Source organism: Strix aluco, chromosome 2 (genome assembly GCF_031877795.1).
Source record: "Strix aluco isolate bStrAlu1 chromosome 2, bStrAlu1.hap1, whole genome shotgun sequence".
Taxonomy (NCBI): domain Eukaryota; kingdom Metazoa; phylum Chordata; class Aves; order Strigiformes; family Strigidae; genus Strix; species Strix aluco.
Genome location: NC_133932.1, coordinates 14258252 through 14278975, shown reverse-complemented (window position 1 = coordinate 14278975; position 20724 = coordinate 14258252). Strand labels below are relative to the sequence as shown.

Here is a 20724-nt window from a genome sequence, read left to right as displayed (position 1 = left end):
GGCTCGCTGCCATTGGCGGTTCGCGCTGGACAGGCGAGGCTTCTCGGCGCCCGGGCCGCGCGTGATTGGGGCAAGGGCGGGTGTCGAGGGTGAGGTAGGCGGGGATTGGTAGTGCCGGTTGCCTCGGTTACGGGCGGCGGTAGCGGCGGGGATCCAAGATGGCGGAGGAGGCCGCGGGCGGCGGCGGGACCCGGCGCGGGGCGGTGGCGGGACAGCGGGAGCGGGACGAGGAGGGGGTGGCGGCGGAGCGGGGCCCGGGCGCGGCCTATCACACGTTCGTGCTGATGGAGGAGCTGCTGGACAAGCTGAAGCTGCTGAGCTATGAGGAGGAGGCGCTGCGGCGCCACAACATGCGGCCGCTCTCCAGGTGCCCCTCGCCCGCCCCGCCGGGCGGCTGGCGACGGCGCCCGGGGCCGCGGCGGCTTCGCCCGTTACGCGTTCGCGTGGCTGCGGGCGGGGGGTGGCGCCGCGTGGTAGAAGCTCCACGCGTGAGGGACCGCGGGTGCGGCGAGGGGCGCCGGGGCTGCACGGCCGGTGTGCGCGGCTGGGCGCGAAGCCGGAGAGCGGGCGGGCGGAGATCCCCGCCGGCGGGCACGCCGCTGTGGTCAGGGGTCGGGCGGGAAGGCCGGCTCCCGGCCGGCAGGGTGCCTGCGTCGAGTGAAAAACAGTCCCTTCGCGGCTTCCCCGGGGCTTTTGACGGTTTCAAACGAGAAGTGCCTCCAAAGGCCGAGATGTGATAAGTAAAGCGTCACTTGACCTTCCCTGCCCCCAGTAGGTAACTTGAGTTGGAATATTTGCGTGCCAGTCTATCTGTGCAAATTCTGCCCGAAATGAATTTCTTGTATTCAGAGTAACTCTTTGTGGGGTATTTGTAAGGGGGTTTGGACCCATTCTTTTTAAGTCTGTTTTTTCAACTCTGATACATACTTGTTTCACATGTAACAAATGATTATTTTTTTTAATTATGGTGGGAGACAGTAAACTTGGGAAACACAACAATATGCTCCCAACATCCACCTGCCCAAATAACTCTCAGATCAATCCATCAGTTTCAACCAGGCTCCACAGCAGCATGTCACACAGTTAAGCTTTCTGTAATTAACAGTTTGATAGGGGGGACAAAACATAGTCCAAAACAGAGTCCAAATTATCCTCGCGTTGGGAAGGAGGCTCAAATATGAGCTCAGTGGCTGCAAGCTGTTTTTATCCGGCTGTCTGACCATCAGTATATTTAGAGCAAGGAAGAAAACCTTTGTCCACCTTACCCAGCAGCCATGTCTGTAAGGGGAAGAGTGTGGTTCCGAGTCTCTGGTGTGCACACGATTCATATTTGGGGGGGGACTAACTGTGGTCTCATTTTATGGACTGAATTCTCATTAGGAGCACATCTTTCAATTTAGTGTGATCCAAACCAGATCCACTTTGTGTACCTTGCTCTCTAAAGTGACCCAAAGCACAGTACGTGAGGATGGGTGAAGGATCATTTCAAAAACATGCTCCTGACCTGACTTACACACTGATTTGGGTACACCAGCCTTTTGCCACTCTTGAGGAATATGGGAAGGGGAAGAGGTGGGGAACTTTGGAGCAAAAGGAGCTGGATGTATTGCTCTTGACAAGAGTATTCGAGGGGGTTAAGAAGGGAATGGAAGGTGAGGTTACTGTGGTATAACAGCATGGATGAGGACAATATGCAGAAAGAGGACACATCTGTTTAGTCAATGAGGCTTCAGTAAATTTGTTCTTCCCTCCTCAGTAAAGTGCCATTCAAGTTTTCATGCAGTCACTTGATGCACAATTTATTTATTTATTTAAGTTTAAAGAGGCATAATCATATACCTTTCTTGGTGCTATTTGTCTAAACTCCCTTTAATGCAGAGCAATATGCACTTTTAAAGCATTTTTCAATGTGTTCTAAAGTAGATAAAAGGTGAGACAAATCCATCCTGGCTTCCAATGTCATGGGTAAAGGTATAAAAGCTTTAGTAATGGATCATTTTAATTTCGTTTTTGATGTGGGCTGTTTGCTGTGTGATGTTGACAGTAGTTATCAATCACTTTTGCTAATCTAGTCAGAGGATGTTTTTCAAATTTAAATCTTGTCTTGCCCTGTAAATCGCTTGCCCTGTGAAAAATGTCTGAGATTTAGCAAAATCTTAGGACACTTATGGTCAGTTATTGGAGATTGTGGATCTTTGACTTTTGATTCTTTTGAGCTTTTAGGTATTTTATGGAATGCAAGGGACGTTTGAATGAATCAATTGCATAGGCTCATAATTAGTCAGTGGTGGTATTTTATAAAGTGATGGAATGGGTTCTGCATCCCTAAAATTAAATGGGAACAGAATTGAGCTCGTCATGATTTGAGACTGCTCAGGTAAATAAGAGGAGGAACTTGGGTTTATGTGGAAATGTTAATTTGGTGGTGTTTAACTGAAGCTGTAGAATCCTGCTGGCAGGAGAGAGGAGTACCCAGTTTCCATTTGATTCCTTGGAAATCTAATGTTGATTAATAGCTTACTCAGAGCAGGAAATGCATGAGCTGCATGTAGAAAACTTAGTCTACTGCAGTTGTGTGTGAAACACACAACTTCTGAATTTAGTTCAGATGGATCACTCATTGAGAAAGTTAACGAAACTGCTTTCTAGCCTGTGCTGGCCTATAATGCTGTAAGAGCTTCAGGACCTCAAAATGTTTACCATTTTTTCCCCTTTTTAAACAGGCACTACTTCGCTCTGCCCACTAATCCCGGTGAGCAGTTCTTTATGTTTTGCACGCTTGCTGCTTGGCTGATCACTAAAGCGGGACATCCCTTCGAGCAGCCACAGGAATACGATGACCCCAATGCAGTAATATCAAATGTGCTCTCAGAATTGCGATCGTTTGTAAGTGTTGAACGTGCTGTATTCCCAAGTGTATTTCAAGCACAAACGTCACTTCAGAAATAACAGAAATGACACACTTCCTCTCCTGTGTGATTATGTTCACAAGGACTGGACAGACTTTTCCTATCTATAAGTTTGTACTATGTTAATTAGTTAATTGGAAGTTTATATGGTCTGTACCTACTTGCTAATTTTTTGGCACTATGAAAATGGTCTTACAATATTATATATGATTCCAATTAGTTTTGTTTCACAATCTGTAAAATGGATTAAATCGGGCTTACTTCTCAGCAGTGCCACATATGTTGCTTATTTATGGTAACTATAATGTAAATAATAATTTAGAAAGATTTTATCTGGAAAGTTTACACAGTGTTTGTGATCCCGCTCCTGCCAAAGTGGGTGGTAGAATTCATAGTGAAGGAAATGGTTTAGAATTGTGTTCATGTTTTCTTCATCTTTTTTTTGTTAAGGAGTAAAAGGTTGCATAAACTGCCAGGAACTATTGTGGGTTTTTTTCCATAAAAAACCCTGAAGATCAGGAAAGTATGTCGACTTATGGGAAGTATGATCTTATGGAAGATCATACTTCCCATAAGATCATCTGTGGCACAGCTGTGAATGGCAATAAGAACACTATTCTCTAAAGGGGTTAAACCATAACAAATTAAGATGTTTATTCTGCTGGACAACATTAAATAAACATAAAATATTTTATAAATAAAATCTGGAACAAACAAGGCAATGTTAAAAAGCTGGTCATTAAGTCTCAGTACCTGAGTTTCTCCGTAGCTGTTGTTACCTTGCCAGCAAGTCACTCGTGTGCTTGACCATCTGGCTCCCTTGAAGCTTCTGATTCTTCTGCGCCCTATAAGTATCCTCTTACGAGGTGCTTTTAAGTTTTCTACACTGCATCTGTTCCTTGGGTTTTTCCTTCTGTTGCCTGACTGGAGCTGCACAGGGGAAGAATATGAATTAACGTTAGTAAAATCTTCATATACAGTGGGCACTTTGGTTTTAGTGTAAAAAATCTTGTTACCTCCGTGAGAGGAAACTTGAATTGATGAGTAGCCATTAGTAAACAGCATATCTCTCTATTTTAGGGAAGGCCTGTGGATTTTCCTCCCTCAAAATTAAAGGCAGGTTATGGAGAGCAAGTGTGCTATGTTCTTGATTGTTTAGCTGAAGAAGCCTTGAAATACACTGACTTTAGCTGGAAAAGGTATAGTATACTTCTAAGCATCCTTCCTTATGCATTGTTTTCCAGCAAACAAATGTAAGTTGCAATTGTAAAGACAAAACATAGTAATGACTAAAAAAGTTTTACTTAATGTTTCACAAGATGCAAAATTCAACTAGGCTTGAAGCAGTGGGACCAATTAATTCCTAATGCAATTTCACACGATTTAGTCTGTTACCAGCAAGGATGAGTTTGGGCCATTATGACTATGACTAGTGACCTTTTTTTTTTGGTCATTTTCCTATGCATAACTGCTTGTTAATCTGACAGTTGAGTTGAAACATTTAATGTCCTTTTAGAGCCTATCAATCAATAGCTAAACTCTTGACCTCTTCAGTTGGAGGTGTGCACAGTATGTGATCATGTTACAAATAGGCTCCGGTATTTTGAGTATTTAATCCAAAGGAAATTTTAGGAGAAATTAGATGACAGATAATTTCAAGTATATGAACATTACTTAAAAAAATGTTCGTTATTTTATTCCTTCCCTCTGATGGTTTTTGAAATGGATATAGTGAAGTAATTTCTGCCTTGGAAATATTTTACCGTTACTTCTGTTTAATACATAAATTCCACTGTAAGCTGAAAATAAGTCTCTGGTGACTTGCACTTGAATTTTAAGAGGTTAGACCAAAAGAGAAAACAAATCCAAATTTACTCCCCAGATGTACTGTACTTCTTGGCATAAAAACTAATCCTTGCTTTTAAGACAGTCCAAGGTACACAAAGACTTTTATGGCTGAGTGTTAATTTTGTTTAAGTGTGTGAGACACTAATTGCTGTCCAGTCATGTTCCACATCATCCATACGTCTCATGAAATGCTTTGTTTTGCTTAGGAGCAATTTACAGAGAGACTTCTATTTACTATGTTTAAAAGCTCTTTGAAACTAATTTCAGGCCAGTGTATCCAACAGAAGAGCTAGAAGAAGAAGAAATAACAGAAGATGATGCAGAATTAACACTTAATAAACTGGAAGAGGATGTTGCGGTAGGTTTACCTGACTTGTTTTGTTTATATTAGTATTGGTCAGCTATGAGGAAATTTTTACTCACTGCTCATTTTGTTTGGCTTTGTTTAAGAAGTCTTTTCTATTAGCTCTTCAATTGCCCTTTTTTCCTGCATCTCCATTCCTGCCTAGTCAGCTTCTCTGTCGAGTTTTTTGTTTCCTTTCAGATAAGGTCTTTAACTCTTCGGGACAGAGCATATGTTCATATGTGCATTTATAGTTAATGTAAAGAGGAGAGGAATCTAACATTGCACAGATTCAGGATTGTTTGTTTTCTACTGATACAAGCTGTTGATGTTAAATGAAACTTCAGTCCCTGTTTACAGAATTGGGTAATAGTTGTTTAAAATCTGCCCAGCACTTAATTAATAGAGTGCTCACTCAGATTTCACTGCAAATAGGAAACAGTAACTTTGGTACTTAGTTGGTCTGAAGACTTGGGAACAGAGTAGATGGAAAAGAACAACTGGAAATGGATCATTTGTTTAAAAACACCAACAAAGACCTAAGTAAAGTTGCAGAATTGCTTCTGTAGACAAAGGTCACGGCAGCTCGATGCTGTATAGTCCATGAATGGAATGCCCATCATCTGACTGCAGAATACGGTTTTCTGTGTGCTTTGAAATACCTTTTACCAACAACATGGCAATCTTTGAAGATCAGCTGTTTTATTTATTCCTGCTTTTTAGCTATAACAATTACAGTGAAGTTGTCATGTCTGAAACAGTCTATGAAATTCACCTGTAAATTCAAATATGCTTTTAGGACTTACTGATGGATAGATGTTGAACAGAAGTTGTTTCTTGTTGATTGACTTTCACAGAAGATTCTTTTTATGAGAGTTGGAATCTCACTGTAAACTGGGAGCATAATGGGATCCCAAGACATTGTCATTTTCACAGGCCTTTGTCACTCTCCTCGACTCACTACTGCTGACTTAAACTAGATTTTTCTGAAGAGGGAAGTTAGCTGAAGACAAAGTGAAAATCACAGAAAGAAGTTAGTTTGTCATCTGATTTCTCCAAAAGCTGATGATTCTGTGCAAAATAAGTGTAGATCAAAATATTGAAAGCTGTGAGCCTGGAAGTGCTCACTTGCAGCGTCAGTAAATTACTTGAGGAGAAAACAATTTTCTGGAGTGTTAAGGCCCAGCAATACTGGATGGAAAATGCCACAACTAAGCCATTTTTATGTTCACATTTTTCAAGTGCTTGGGAAAAATTAGAGGTCCTAAAAGTTAGAGTGTCAGTAATGTTATCATACGGTTCTGATTATAGTCCCAATTTATATGCCACAATAGTCAACAGGAATCTAACAGCTGAAGAGTTTGCTTCTATTCTTCCTCTTCTCACAGTTTTCTTAAGTACTGTGATATTTTTCTCATTTTTATTAGCCAAGAAAAATTCCAAACTTATATTCTTAAATTTCATACAAAACGCAAATACTGTGATGTGGATGTCTGGTTGCATTTTTATCAGCTTTGAAGTCTCCACAGAAAAAGTCTTGAGTAATTCTGAGAAGAATAAGAGACATTCTGTATTGCATGTTTGACCAGACTCAGAAATGTAAGCTGTTGACTAAAAGCTTTAAATATGAAAACAGTCAGCTCTCTGCTCTTTTCTATGTCTTGTTAAGGTCTAAGCTGTTTAAATTGGGAAGTGGGGACGAAACAGTTAACTAAAATACAGTTGAAACCCTTCAAAGAACCTCTGGATTCGCTCTCAGGTAGTATCTTAGGCCATGATTTTCACAACTGACATGTTCTATTAGCTCTTCTGAATTTGTGTGTTAATAAAACCATTGAGCTAGGTTTATACCAAGTGGACAATCACTTTTTAGAGCCCCTAATGTTTCTACAGGGATTAATTATATGCTAATGTAAATTTTTTTCCACAGTCCCTTGTTGCTGCCAATATGTTGCTATGTCCTGGATGTATTAGCTGTATCCATAATTAAATTTAGCAGTATTTCCAGTAGTTAAATGGTAACGATGAGGTTCATTGATTGTTCTGGTTTTGATTTTTCTGAATAAAATTGATGAGGCTGACAGAGACGAGCTTAGTTCTGTAAATCTTGGGAGAATTGGGTAGCCCATGTTAGGTAGCCAACAGGAGCCATTGAGGCTGGGTGTGCAAGAAGATCTGCACAGTTTGGTTTCTCAGTTCTGATAACTACTCTTGTTGTTACGGTAGTGTTGTAATATGTTCTTGTAAGTGCTGCACAAATATGTATTGTCCATTTAGCAAAAGACAATCCCAATCTCGCCACCATTAATTTCTTGCAAGTATTCAGGGGACTTGGGGCCAAACACGCCAGAATAAAATAAAGTGGTCCCTGTTAGTTAAAAACTAGGTAAGGTAGAGGAATAAGATCTCAGATTTTCACTGAGTCTTGAAGGGTTCTACACTAAGACCTGTGTTATTGCAGCTTTCATGATTTGTCTAGAAGGGAGGTGGATGATGAAATTTGACTTTGGTGGAAAAGATGGCTAACAGAAGACCTACAGAAGGACAAGGTGTATAAGCGTGAAATGCATGGGTGATAAAATGGCAGGTGAGATTCAGTATAGGTAAATGGAGCGTAATGCACAGAAAAAGCATCTTTGACTTTAATTATGCAGTGATGGGCTCTGAACTGATCATGGTCACTGAGGAACGCAACTTTGAGACTATAATAGAGAATTCTATAAAAACATCATCCCAGTGTGTAGTGTCATGGGCAAGAAAACAAATCAATTTGAACTGTATCATTCTGTGCCCTTAAAATGTGTCATCATTCTGCAACTCCAAATATGTAGTACAAACAACATCTTGAAAACTACATTCAGGTCTTGTGGTATTTTTTTTAATTTTGGTTTCATTTGGTTTTATTTTTAATGCAAAGCTTTAGGAAGCACATACAGTTACCATACAACTATTGATAATAGCTCGTTTGATGTGAGAGGGCTTAGGTTTTGGGGTTTTTTTGGTTGGTTGGTTTAGTTTTTAAGTACTGTGGCACCCTGAAGAAAATGTGGGATAGCTTTAATCTTTCAGCTTGTCCCAGATATTGTGTCTCCTCATAAGTTTTTAAGTAAATACAGGCTCCATTATCAAACTCTCCATGTCTTGTTTTGTTCAGAAACATGGAATTTAATACTCCTTGTCCTGTGCTCCTGCAAAATAAAATTATGTAGAAAGATTGTGCAATACTTACTGAGGTCTTACTTTGCAACTTTCCTTAAGGAAGAAGAGTCAGACAATGAAGAAAATTTTATTGACCTGAATGTTCTAAAGGCACAAACGTACAGATCGGTAAGTTGTTACCCATCAGTCCTCTCTTGAGACATTTTTTCATCTGTAGCAGCAATTTATTTCTGTTGGATTTAAATCTGAAAATCCTTGTATAGTCTAAACTTAAAAAAAAAACATTCCAACTGAAATGAATCAGCTTATTTAAAAAGAAAAATGTGCAGACAGTTTCTAAACTGATACCACTGCAAGGTTGCTGGAAACATTTGCAAGAAATTTTTGCAGAGACTTTTAGGGAAACATGGTGTTAGTTTCTTGATTATATTTTAATTCCCCCCCTGCTATTTCTGGAATATATTATAATTTCCTATTATATAGATTTAATTATTTTCAATTTTAAATATGGTGAGAAGATCTATTTATTTTAATTCCTAATCTTTATGAATTCAGAGAAAGCCGTTAAAGAAATCTGTTACATCTGTAGTCTAGATCATTCTGGACATAAATGTTTTTTTGAATATGAACACTAAGCCATTTTAAAATGATTTATAACAGTTTTCACAGTGCATAATGATGGCATTTCATATATAAACTCTGTGATTTTTACACAGGACATGAATGACACTGCAAAGCAAGAAGAGATTTTACAGTCCACAACAGACGCAGCAGAGTGGAATCTGGAAGTGGAACGTGTGCTTCCACAGCTGAAAGTTACAGTCAGAACTGACAATAAGGTATGCAAAAATGGATTTGCGTGTGTACTTATGGTGATTAAAGTGTGATTTCAGTCAATGTTGTTTACAATTTACAATTTTTTTCTTTTGTCTTGTGAAGAATTGTGAATAATGGGCTCTCCAGTGCTATCTTGTCTGAACCTTTGTCACTTTGACCCTAGAAGTAATAATTTTCAGTAGGGGTTTTTTCCAATATTGTATAAGAATAATTTTTCCTGCTACTTACAGGACATCTTACTACAATATACTTATTACCATACATTTATAAGGTGGAAACTTCTTAAATCATTAAACTATTCCAATGTATTCACACTTCTGAAAAATTATACTCTCAGTTTAGCAGCTATTAAAACAGCTCCCTGGAAGAGAGCTGATGAACTTACCTTTCAGCTGCTCCCTCTGTCAACAACATGAAAGGCTGATTGTATGGAATTCATCTTGCTGAAATTTACATGACAATAAAGTAGGTCTGTATCTCTGATCTAGTCATCATGTGCTCTCCTTGTGTTTAGCAAAAAGAAGTGAGTACTTTTCGACTGATTTTACCTACCTGTCCAGATAACTACCTCAAGATGAAATTCATAATTTCTTTAGAAATGTATATTTCTCTCCATAATCTATTTCAATGAGTCTAGCAGCTTAGAAATAGACATCTGTCTTTGGCAAGTCCAAACTTAGGACCTATTCCTGGCATTGCCATAAGCATTCTTTCTAGGAGGTTGTATCAGTGCGGTATTGAAATTGCTCATTTGCAGTGACCCAGCTAGTTGGGGTGTTGGAGCAATCTGCAGCAGCGATACAGAATTCAATGAAAGATAACTGTCTTGCCAAAAATAGGCTAAACTCTCAACTGTCTGCTCAATTGCTTGCCTGTCTTGCACTATACTGCATTCTTCTGCGTGAAGAACTGCCTGGTTTGAGCCACCTTTCTGTGATCCTCAGCAAGCCCATCTGTTACAGAGAACATGATACTTGATTCTCACAGTAAGAAATCAAAACTTCATAAAGACATACATGGAAGATTAAAGCCACTGTAGGAACTGAGGTTTACTAGCTTCCAGTTGAATGCACCATCTCTTGGCTTTAAGGCATATGTCAAAATGAACATAAAAACAGGATTTTTCTTTTTCTAGCTTCTGTGCTTTCATGCTTTCAGAAATAACTGGAGGGAAGTGTTTGAGCTTTTTTCATTCTACAAAAAGAGCATCATATTATGCTTCCTAAGCTGTGCACGTAAACGTAGTGCCTGGAGAGGGTTAATGGTATAATCAATGGCATTAGAAACCAGAACTTTGTAAAGTCCTGGGCAGGGGTGGTAGGGGTGTGTGTGTGTGTGTGTGTGTTTGTTGTTGGTTTTATTTAAACTCCAAAGTTTGGCAAATTGTGAACAGTTGTTACCAGACCAACAAAAGATCTTGAGTCTGCTGCAAACTTAAAACCCAACATAAGCACATTTTCTCTACTAGCCTTTGTTTTGTTCTGGAAGAGAATAGCGGGCAGCAGCACAGTTGTAGACAGCGGGTGAACCTCATGGGCTGAAGAGCTGTTGGAGATGCTCGGCTGGGCAAATGATGAAAATGCCTGTGATTGAAGGGTGGCACATATTTAAGTGAGCAGCTGGTTTAAGCCAGGATTTGGTTTGTACCTGTACATTATCAGTGGCTGTTATCCTCCAGAAGCTCTGGGATCGGGAATTCTTGCTCGGGTACCGCAGCCCAGACCCATGTGCCTGGGGACCTGCACAGACACACAAAGGAGCCCGACATGGCCAGCTACACAAACTGCTGTAAACAAGGCCCTGTCTTCAACAGCACTTGTAGGACTCCCATAAAATATAAGAATAGACAGGCCCTTCCTCCTCTTCAGCTAATTAAGATTGATGTTCAGTAGTAAAAGCACAGGCACCTTCTCTCTAGATTCACAAGCACATGCACATTCATGGATCCCTCAACTATCAGCACGGTCCTTTTGTCTGTCTGATCCCACTGATGAGGGTTAAAGGTTAAAACAAAAAGAAATATTTCACAGGACAAGGCCTTGGGAGGAGTTAATAGGCTCAAAGATAGTAGAGCCTTGCAAAAACAAAGAGATAAAAACAGAAGAAACCTTGAGGAATAAGAAGACCTCCCTTGGTCATGTGCTCAGGGAAACTGTAAGGAATGCCCAAGATGTGTCCTTCAGATGAACTTAGCTCATTATAATGTGAAAACCACACCTCCTGATGAGAAGAAGCCTTCTACTCAGATAAGACCCCCGCCCTTTGAGTTGCTCAGGATAATAAAACGACACTGTAACTTTGATTCGAGAGGAGGCATGATGTTAACTAATGAGGAACTAACTGGTAAGAAACTAACCAATGGTCATTGCATTAAACGTGTGTTCGCGTGGTCTGAAGTGTATAAATATGCCACTTGCCTGTGTGTGGTGTGCTCGCTTTGTGGAATTACCACCTAGCACCCGTCTCTGCGCAGATACGGATTAAACAAGTATCTCAACTGTGTGTTTTTCAGCTCATTGCACACCAGGTAAAAAAACCCAGATTTTGGGACAACACCCCTGCCTGGATGCTGGGCCCTCTGAACTGTTTCATGGCTCTTCTACCTGCTGGTAGTCCAGCTTGATGTTTGCCAGCAAGCAGATGCACACGCTCACGTGCTTGTCTTAAGGGCACTCTACATTTGTGGGTCCCCCTCAATACCAGCATATACCCTCTGTGGGCCTCCTACCTAGGCCTGGATCTAGGGCCTACTACTTGACGGTTAGTTCAGTTTTAAGTCTGCTGTTGAATTTTACACATGCGCAGCAGGTTTAAGGAAGATGCAAACACTTGCCTGTCCCCACCCCAGGAATTGGCACCAGCAGCACAGGCTTGTGACCCGCAGTCCCGCTCCAGCTGCTGGCACCAAGCCCCTTGCTTGCTTTAATCACACCAGTCCTTCCCAGTAGGTAGATTTTGGGATACAGGCTGATCCTGCCTTGGTGGCTAAGACCCTCACGTGCTCCTGTGGCTGGCACTGAGACCCCCCTCTCTGACTGCAGACACCACAGGCCTGGGACATGCGCAGCCCTGCTCTGATGCCGGTTGCTGGCCCCGTATCCCCTCTCACCAGCAGCTGGCACTTAGTCCTTGCAGCACTCCTACGTGCACGGGATGGAGAGTGAGATTGCACAGAGGGCTAATTAAAAGAGAATTTATTAAGAAGATAGGACAGACTGCAGTGATCAGGCACAGGGCTCAGACAAGTGGAGTGACTGGCAAGAGTTACATGTGACCATCCCCTTGTATATCTCCCTCTGTTCTCTACTTTGTTCCCCCCCAGTCCCCTTTCCCTGCATGTTGCTTCATCTGTCCGCATAATTGCACCAACTCTCCTCCCGAATACCCAGACCCCCCAGGTTTGCATTCTTATCAGTTGCAAGAGCCAGGCTTACCTTCTCTGAAGTGATGCTTGCAGTTTCTGATAGCCCATCAGTTAGTGTGACTGATGAGCTTTGTTTCTTGTCCTCATCTCCCTTAGTGTTTGTCTGACAGGTCTGTGTCTCCACAGGTTTTGTTTATTTCCTCCCCCTTTTCCTTATCATCCCATTTTAACAAGGTCCTTGATCACATAATTGTACTGATACAAACATTCTCACACTCCACATGCCTTTATCCATTAGTGTAACTGGCCAGGTGCGTTTCTTGTTACTGCCTCTATTATTGTTTGTAGGTCAGTTTTGTGCCCCTCTGTGTTTTGCTTAGCATCCTTTTTGACAAGGTCCTTGATCAGATAATCTTACTGAAGGAAACGCTGTCACCTTCCACGTATCCTTACAGTACCTCTTTTAGAAGGAAGTCTCCTACAGTTTGATTTCAAGCGATAAAGATTTATCAACATCACTTTTTTTTTTTTTTTTTAACACCTAGACCAGCACAGAGGGAAAAGCTTAAAAATCTTAGAAATATTTTTTAGCATGTTCAGAAACAATACTGAAATAGCAGTAATTCTGCAGTGCTGCTACTCTTCTTCGTTTTGAACTCACAGTGTCTGCAGCTGTGCTTTGTGTCTGGGAGATGTAAAAAGTTTGCACTGATAAAGAAAAAATTGTGATAAAGCTTGGGAACTGGAATTGATTTCTAAGTAAAAGATGTCTACCTATCAAGTTAAAACAGCACCTTTTCTCATCCCCCATCCCTGAGTCTATGTGTGTTTCCTATGGCCTAGAAGCTGCAAATAATTTTCCCCCTTCTAATTTTGTCCCACTATCAAAAACAAGTTTAGGTGTTTCTGCCTCTTTCATTTCCTTCTGTTCTTCTGATAATAGTAAGGGCTAAGTAGAAGGGGAAGATCTGATAGTCTGGAACTGGTAGGTGTTGGGCATTGGAAGGGCTCATTTTGTCGAAGAATATGCTGAGCTAGTGCAGCAGTAATCAATATTTTCAGTATTTGTGCCCAGAATGGTTTCTAGCAGAAATAGTTCCATGAAGATCCAACTCTAAAAAGCCTAGCTACTATGGTATCAGTGAGGATGTCACTGTTTGTTTATGGATCTGAGTGTCACATGTAACGTTCAGGAGATTTATAAATTGTGTCACTTCAAGCAAGTGCCTCTGGATATGAACATGGCAGTGGCAGAATGATACACGGTAATAGTGTAAAAGAGAACTGACCCTGCCTTGCATACCAGCCTTTGTTTGGTAACCAGAGAAAGATAAAAGTTGTACTTACCTCTGTTTTGGTTTGTTGCATCTTTTTTAGGATTGGAGGATTCACGTAGATCAAATGCATCAGCATAAGGATGGAATTGAATCTTCTTTGAAAGAAACTAGGGTATGTCTTGTATGTGCAGAATATTTCACTGATCTGTCAGCATTTTTATTTCTCTTTGATATACGTTAAGAATTAAATTGAGGGTTTTTTCTTAATTTTATTTGTGCTAATGCTGTAAAACTAAAAAGGGAAATGTACAATAATGATGATCAGGGACAGCGGGACTGGCAAAATATCTTGTGGGAAAGCGTTGTATATGTGAGGATTAACAGGGATGTTAGGGTTCGTTAACGTATGCATTACCGTAAGTACATCCTGACTACAGAGGACATAGAATAATACAGTGCTGATAAAAAAACCAAAAACACTGTTAAATGCTGACATTGACATTTGTAATTGAGGGGGGGGGAGTGATGGAAGCAGTAAAGCTTGAAATATGTGTTTTGGAGGTGGGCAAGCCAGAACACATTAGGAATAACTTTTTTGTTGGCTAAACACAGCATTTCTGTACTATTTTTCTCTCTCACTTGTAGGCTTCCATATCCTTTCTTAATTACAGCACCATTTTAATACTCTGCGCATACTATCTGTATACTGTCAACCCACAGAATATGATTTTCTAGGGTTACCTTGACAAACTCCATAATGAAATCAGCAGAACACTGGAAAAGATCAATAGCAGGGAAAAGTACATCAACAATCAGTTGGAGCACTTGGTTCAAGAGTACCGTTCAGCACAAGCCTTGCTGAGTGAGGTAATGCACTGATCTTTTGTCGTTGCCTTCTCTAGTATTAACTTGCTATTAAGTGAGGGTGAAGGCAGAGAAGACTTGGAGGAGTTATCTGTGAATTCTGCTGTTGGATATAAAGCAGGGGACATGTTGATTGGCTGTCAAATTATATAGTTTTTAAGCTAAACTAGCAATTTTTATTCAACTATTCTACAGGGGAAAGTAAATGGGTTGTGCCTGAATATTATGTAAATCTGTTGCCAATTTTCAGCAGTTAGTAAATTGCTAGTTCTGCTTTCCCTGTAAAGTTCACACATCTGTGATGAGTGGAAAAACTATAGTCTCAGTCCAGCACTTATCTCATATATTGATTACTCGTGCTAATGTGCACAAAGCACTCTGATTACTTCTTCGCTTCATTTAGTTTTTATGCCAATAGGGTGCTGTTTGAGAAGCTTTTTGATCCCTTAGTTAGTAGGCCTGTATGAGCTGCCGTTTGGCTAGCCCTCCTCTTTGTGGGCCTGATCTTAAAATAAGGCTAACAGGATTTGACCTTTGTGCTTTCTTTTTGCCTTACTGTTAAGCTTTAAGAAACTTCAAGATGATAATTTACTGTTGATGAAGTATTCTGGGTTTCAAGATTCAATTCTGGCAAATTTATGTTTATTTCCTCATGTAAATGATTAGAAGACATACTTCTTATTGTGTATGTATTAGGGCTATTACAATTTTTAAAACTGCTTTAAATTTTTGAACGATAGTCATTAAAGGGGCTGATGTTTCAAGCCTGTCCTCATACTCATAGTGCCGTAAACATCATTGGGACTGTGGGAGAGTTTCTGCAATTGGGACCTGTGAGAGAAAGTTTTGGTGTTCTCTCTGAACTATCTGCATACATCTCTTCAGCTTTGTCATTACAACAACAAAAAAAAATCTTTCTTTCCAGGCTAAAGAGAAGTACCAGGAGGGAAGTGGAGGAGTAACTGAAAGGACTAGAATGCTTTCTGAGGTAAAACACATCTTCACATAATTTCTTTTGCTATTTTAAAACAATCTTCAGAGAGTTGGCATTTAGTGTTTGTGGTTTTATGAACCCAGCTCTTTATGATTTTTTTCTCCTGTTAAAGATTCATCTCTTTGTTTAGTGGAGGCAATCTAGTCCAGTCCCTAAACTTTAAACCCAGGCTGCTATTGATTTTCAACTTGTGAATTTGGGCAAACTATTGTGAGCTCTTAATTTCCCCAGTTTGTAAAAGAGGGTAAATGTTCTGTGTTTTACAACCTGTGTCCTAGAATTATTGAGGATTAATCACGTCCATAAATTCTTTGGAAGAAGAAAAGCTTAACTCTTATTTTTAGTGCAAATTAACAATTTGAAATTTTCATCTTCCGAGCACTTAAAAGCATTATTTGACTAAACAGTAACTTTTCCATACCAGTCAAATTATCTTAATACCTAAAACTGTTTTTCTATTGTTTGTTGTTTTTTTTCTTTAAATCAGTGCTCTGACAAATTGAAAGAAAAATCCCCAGACTCCTCTGCATCAACACGCTGAGTGTTTCTTGGCATTTCATTTAGAATTACTGCCTATTTCTAAATATTTCAACCCTTTGTCCAATTCAGAAATTATTTTTTTAATGACTCTGTTGTTTAGGTTTGAAAAACCCACTTCACTTATTAGACGATAAAGTGTCTGGAATAGTCACATAAAACAGATCTCACCATAAGAATGTGCTGGACATTGTAAAACAAGTTTGAGATGTTTTAGAATAGAATAGAGTAGTTCAGTTGGAAGGGACCTACAACAATCATCTAGTCCAACTGCAGTAGGTAATACAGCAGTTTAACGAGAGCTTTCTAGCAAAGACTTCTGAGTGTATGGATTCTGCAGAATTAGAGCTTCTTACTATTCCACTCCCAAGGGAGTAAGTTTGAAAAAGGGAGCATCTTACGAAGCATTCAGATTTATAATGTGTTTGTGCTCTGTAAGTTATTAACTGATTAATAATGGTGAATGTTACTAGTTGGCAGCCTTCAAACTATGTAGATGCAGCGGTGCTTATCTGAGATAAAGTGGACACATTGGATGTTACTACTGATCTTTCAAGCATGCAATCAAATCTCAGCCCACTTGGCAATACCAGTACCACTGTAGGTGCGCAGTAAAATACAGCGATGTTTCTTTTTTGTTACTGAAAAGGCTTATTGAAGCCTTAATGAAGGGCTATTTTTATATCATAGGCAAAAATACTGAATTATTACCTAGACTGTACCATAGAATCATATATTTGTTTTTTTCTTCTTTGCCTACAAAGGCAAACTGGAGGATAGACAGCCAGTGCTAAAATGCACTTTCATCCTTCATACGTGCATTTTACATACCCGTACCCTTGCCAGCGCCAGCAGGCTTGACTGCTGCACCTTCTTTTGCTGCAGTGCTGTTTCTCGGGTTTCCACTGTAACCTGCTGAAGTCCCGACGCTTCCAGAAGGGCAGCTGGCATGGTCATTTGGTGAATCTTGGTCTGCGGGGATACTGCTTCCTGTCTTCCACCCATCATTGTACCACAACACTCACACTGTTTTTTTTATTGGTTTGGGATGCGCAGATTCGCAGTAACACCATGCTGTTTGGCCAACTTGTTATTCTTTTTGCTGTAATTTTTACATTAATTAATAAAATTAAAATTTTCTTAATGTTTGAAAAAAATTGTTCCTCCTTATAAAACTCAGACAGATTAGTTCATTTTTTTAACTAATGCAGTTATTCAGCAGAGAATTTTTTTGTTTTCTTTTTTTTAACTTGACATTCATCTGGTTTAATTAAGAAAAAAATATCTATTTTAAGATTACAGAAGTATTAGAAAGAGTAAAGCAGGAAACAGAAGAGAGAGGAAGCAGTATGACTGATGGTGGTAAGTATGTTTTTGCCTCAAACCAAACACCTGCTTTCTCAGTGACAGGTACATAATTTGTCCTTTATTGAAGAAAAATAAACCAAGACTAGAATGAGTGACTGGTCTAAAAATATCAATATTAAAATTTTAAAAGGTGTCTAAGAAAGTCAGGAGTCTAAACATCTTTGAAAATGCTACCTAAGTCTGCAGAAGGTAAAGATTCCAGGATTTCCCCCTTCAGTAAATTATTTGTAAAAATTGGGAAAAAAAAGGGGGTTTATCTCTGCTTTGAATAGTTATCAGCTCACTGGAAGAAGTTCACACATTACAGGTTCAAGCCCTTTTACTCTGAAATCATTACTGGAAGTAGCTCTTAGATTCCCTGACTAAGGCTGGCTGGAGTTAGTGAGAAAATTCATTTTGCTGTTTTGATGTTTGGACTTTTTAAATCTTTACCTATTTAAAGTAGTTTGTCTCAGACTCATGATTTGGTTTTTGAGTTTTTTGCTGATAAATGCATTCTGTTGCAAATGTATAAGGAGTATGAATGCAGAAATAAATTGATGCATGTTACAGTGAGGCTAAATATGCAGGCTGTATTCGTATTTAACTGTAACCATTACAGATAGTTTACTTTAGTAGTTGTGTTACTGTTTAAGGAAATTTTGTGCACCCTTGCTTCACTGTGAAGGAGCTACTCAGCTGCTTGGCGACACCTTTTCTGTATGATAGCACGGCCAAGTGTCAGGATAAAATCTAGAGCCCAGAATTATAAGGAGCAATATGATGCAGTAGCATCCCTAGGGTGATATTAGTGGGAAGTGAGGGATTAGAAACAAAGTATGGAGCCCAAAATATTTGAATAGCTTTTCACAGGTAAGATGACCTCCTGCTGAAGGTGTCCTCAGTTCTCTACCAAACCCCGAGTCAGGTATCGGGATGAGGCTTTCAGCTGAACAAAACACATCATTGACAAACCTACCTTAATGTTAATGCACATCTTTATGCAGATCTTAGATGTCAAGAAGACAGCAAAATTGTCATCACCTATTTCTATCTTTAAAGTGTCTTGTATATTAAAAATGATGCATCAGTACAATCATGTCTTTAGAGTAGAAACGCCCTTTTGTTCATTCAACTCTTCAATTTTAAGGAGTGAATTATAGAAAATAATGCTTTTGTGTTAAGTAGCTGACAGAGTTGCACTGTTTATCTTTGTTTTGAACAGCTCCTCTAGTGAAGATTAAACAGGCCTTAACAAAACTAAAGCAAGAAACCGTTCAGATGGACATACAGATTGGTGTAATGGAACACACGTTACTCCAGTCGGAGCTGAAAGAGAAATCCAATATGACTAGAGATATGCATGCAACAGTGATTCCAGAAGCCACAGTAGATGCCTATTAAAACTGTTTGGAGCTGACTTGGTTTGCCCAAAATAGTTTTCTACCATTTGCTTTTTTGTTAGTTTAGAGGTTTCCTTTTTGTTGGAGGAGGCGGACGTTCTTTTTTCTTATTTCCTTTTTAACAAGATGCTTGTCATGCACTTTTGAGAAGTAACATGCACACTTTGGACTGAACATGGAGCCACATTTAGTTTTGTGCTGTAAAGATTTACTGCAGATGCCTTCAAAATATACTAATAAATTCTTATTAATGAACATGTCTCTACTTCATTGGAGAATGTTATATAGTGTGAAAGTCTATAGAATGATACTGGCAGCCTGTAATCTTGATATTCTATAGTGCTGAAAGAAAATTGCTTGCAAAGGACTTGAAAGGAGTTTAAAATGTCTGTTATTGCCATTTACATACATTTAGTATAAAGTATTTAATTGATGATACTGAAATAATACAGCATTACCCTTTCTAAAATGCTGGGTCAAAACTGATACCAGCTGCAAGTAAATTGTTGCTTTGAATTGAAGTTTATGAGATAAGCAACAAACTAATGTTTCAATAATAGTGGCACGCTCCTAGGGCAGCCATGCACAAATTTGTGAATGGACAACCACCCTATTCCTCACTCTTTTTTTTTTTTTTTTGGAGTGGTCTTCTAGACAGACCAGTATGGATGTTTTGGTAATTATTTTTATTTTTACATTGCCTCTAACAGAAGCAATGATAACAAAATCTGTATAAGACCAAAGAATGTGGGAACTACTGTTTGGAAATTACTGTTAGTTTTCTAATTTTTTTCCATGTGTCATGTTTCAGAGTCACTTTGTATTAGCATTGGGTCAAACACTCCTTTCATTTATAGTATGTAGTAGAGTTCTGTGGACACCACTGGGATTATTCTTCTTTTCCGTTCTTGTGTCAGAACACCTAGTTTTGATCTCTGTTAAGGAAAAATGTTGCCAAATCTAGTTGTGTAATACAGAATGAGAAGAAAAATGTAGGAGGAAGGGGTTGGAAATGTAATGGCAACTGGGAGCTCCCTTTGTCTTAGTAAATGTGTAGGTAGGGAGTGATTCTAGTCATTATTGGTAATGAAGGAGTGTGGAACAAAGAAATACCTTATTAAAGTACTAGTACATCCTTTTGGTTACCATTGTTCATTAGCGATGGACAATATCGGTACAAGTCCAGTGATATTAAAATCCTCCCCTAACTTCTGTAGGCAATTCTATTCATCTTACAATTAATTTCTCTCACTTAAAGGTGAGCAGTATTTTGCAGAATCAGTGGATCAGTTCTGTGTCTGAAAGCCAAGACGCTTGACACAGTCAGTACCATGAGACGGTTTCTTAACTTTGTTGTGCTTCAGTATTTCATTTGCCAAAAAGAAAAAGCGCTAAACCCATCAGATTTTAATAAGTGAAAAGCTGTATGTGAATGTCAACCGTTATAATTTACCTGGGCAAGCAACAGCTGAAAATCTCTATGAATCACACTGGAAATCGGTTTCCAACTTCTTTTGCTGCCTACCTATATCCTCCCACATACAGCTTAAATTAGAAAAGTTATTATTCATGTTCCCTTTGTTAGGTGGTGTTGCTACTGCATATTTACTTTAACAGTGGGTTTACTTCAGCTTAAGATAAAGCAATCCCCTTCTGCATTGCCTGCAAAGCAGCTCACTGACGCTTTTGGATTGCAAATGTTGTGCTGTATAAATGCTGTTTATGTAAATACTTTCCAAAAAGCCCTCCTCCTTCATGCTAATATAACAAACACAATTAATCAAAAACCTTCCCTTATGAATTGAGCCTCTTATTCTATTAGAAGTGAATCTGTTGAGACAA

At 39.4% G+C, this 20724-nt stretch overlaps 1 protein-coding gene across 3 annotated transcripts; it reads left to right on the top strand.

The window, feature by feature from the left end:
• The first annotated feature begins 38 nt into the window (after positions 1-38).
• On the top strand, positions 39-19137 carry IFT57 (intraflagellar transport 57). 3 transcript variants are annotated; one of them, XM_074811759.1, is made up of 11 exons: positions 159-367; positions 2724-2886; positions 3990-4108; positions 5025-5115; positions 8359-8427; positions 8976-9098; positions 13838-13909; positions 14473-14604; positions 15527-15589; positions 17428-17494; positions 18705-19137. In XM_074811759.1, the coding sequence occupies exons 1-11, from the start codon at positions 159-161 to the stop codon at positions 18881-18883; spliced, it is 1287 nt and encodes a 428-aa protein (XP_074667860.1). In that variant the 3' UTR covers positions 18884-19137. The 3 variants fall into 3 exon arrangements, with proteins under 3 accessions (XP_074667879.1, XP_074667860.1, XP_074667870.1); XM_074811778.1 differs by lacking the exons at positions 159-367; positions 17428-17494; positions 18705-19137 and adding exons at positions 39-94; positions 17018-17393; XM_074811769.1 differs by lacking the exons at positions 159-367; positions 17428-17494; positions 18705-19137 and adding an exon at positions 17018-17392 and having other exon boundaries at positions 430-2886.
• The last annotated feature ends 1587 nt before the right edge of the window (positions 19138-20724 follow it).